Raw genomic sequence first — 336 nt, forward strand, 5'->3', positions numbered from 1 at the left:
CCTTGGCTCACCATGGCGAAGGTCGTGGCGCCGTCGGACTCGAGATGCTCGGCCTCGAGGGCAGCCTGGTGCTCGAACTCCCACTGGCGCCGCTGCTTCTTCATCTGCTCGCGGTGCATGTCGGAAACTCGGCTAGTAACGAGGGCGACTTCCAGCGGGCGCCGAACACGAACGTCAAACACAGCCCCTCACACTCGATGGCCGTGGGGGGGGAGGTTGCGTCAGCCCACTCGCGCTCGAGAAAGTGCACACAGGACAGCAGCGGAATCTATGACTAGGATTTATGTGTGTGTGTGTGTCTCGTACGTCTGTATACACATAAGCCTATATCCGCGC

At 60.4% G+C, this 336-nt stretch overlaps 1 protein-coding gene across 1 annotated transcript in view; it reads right to left on the reverse strand.

Annotated features, from left to right (window-relative positions):
* Nucleotides 1–336, reverse strand: part of LOC119586457 (glutamate-gated chloride channel-like) — a gene marked incomplete in the record, with an annotated part of 67121 nt that overhangs the window by 6296 nt on the left and 60489 nt on the right. Inside the window, 2 exon segments of the mRNA XM_037935190.1 lie at nt 12–157; nt 160–193. Coding sequence (XP_037791118.1) covers nt 12–157; nt 160–193 — 180 coding nt within the window.

The sequence above is a fragment of the Penaeus monodon genome, chromosome 21 (assembly GCF_015228065.2).
Source record: "Penaeus monodon isolate SGIC_2016 chromosome 21, NSTDA_Pmon_1, whole genome shotgun sequence".
NCBI classification, from domain to species: Eukaryota; Metazoa; Arthropoda; class Malacostraca; order Decapoda; family Penaeidae; genus Penaeus; species Penaeus monodon.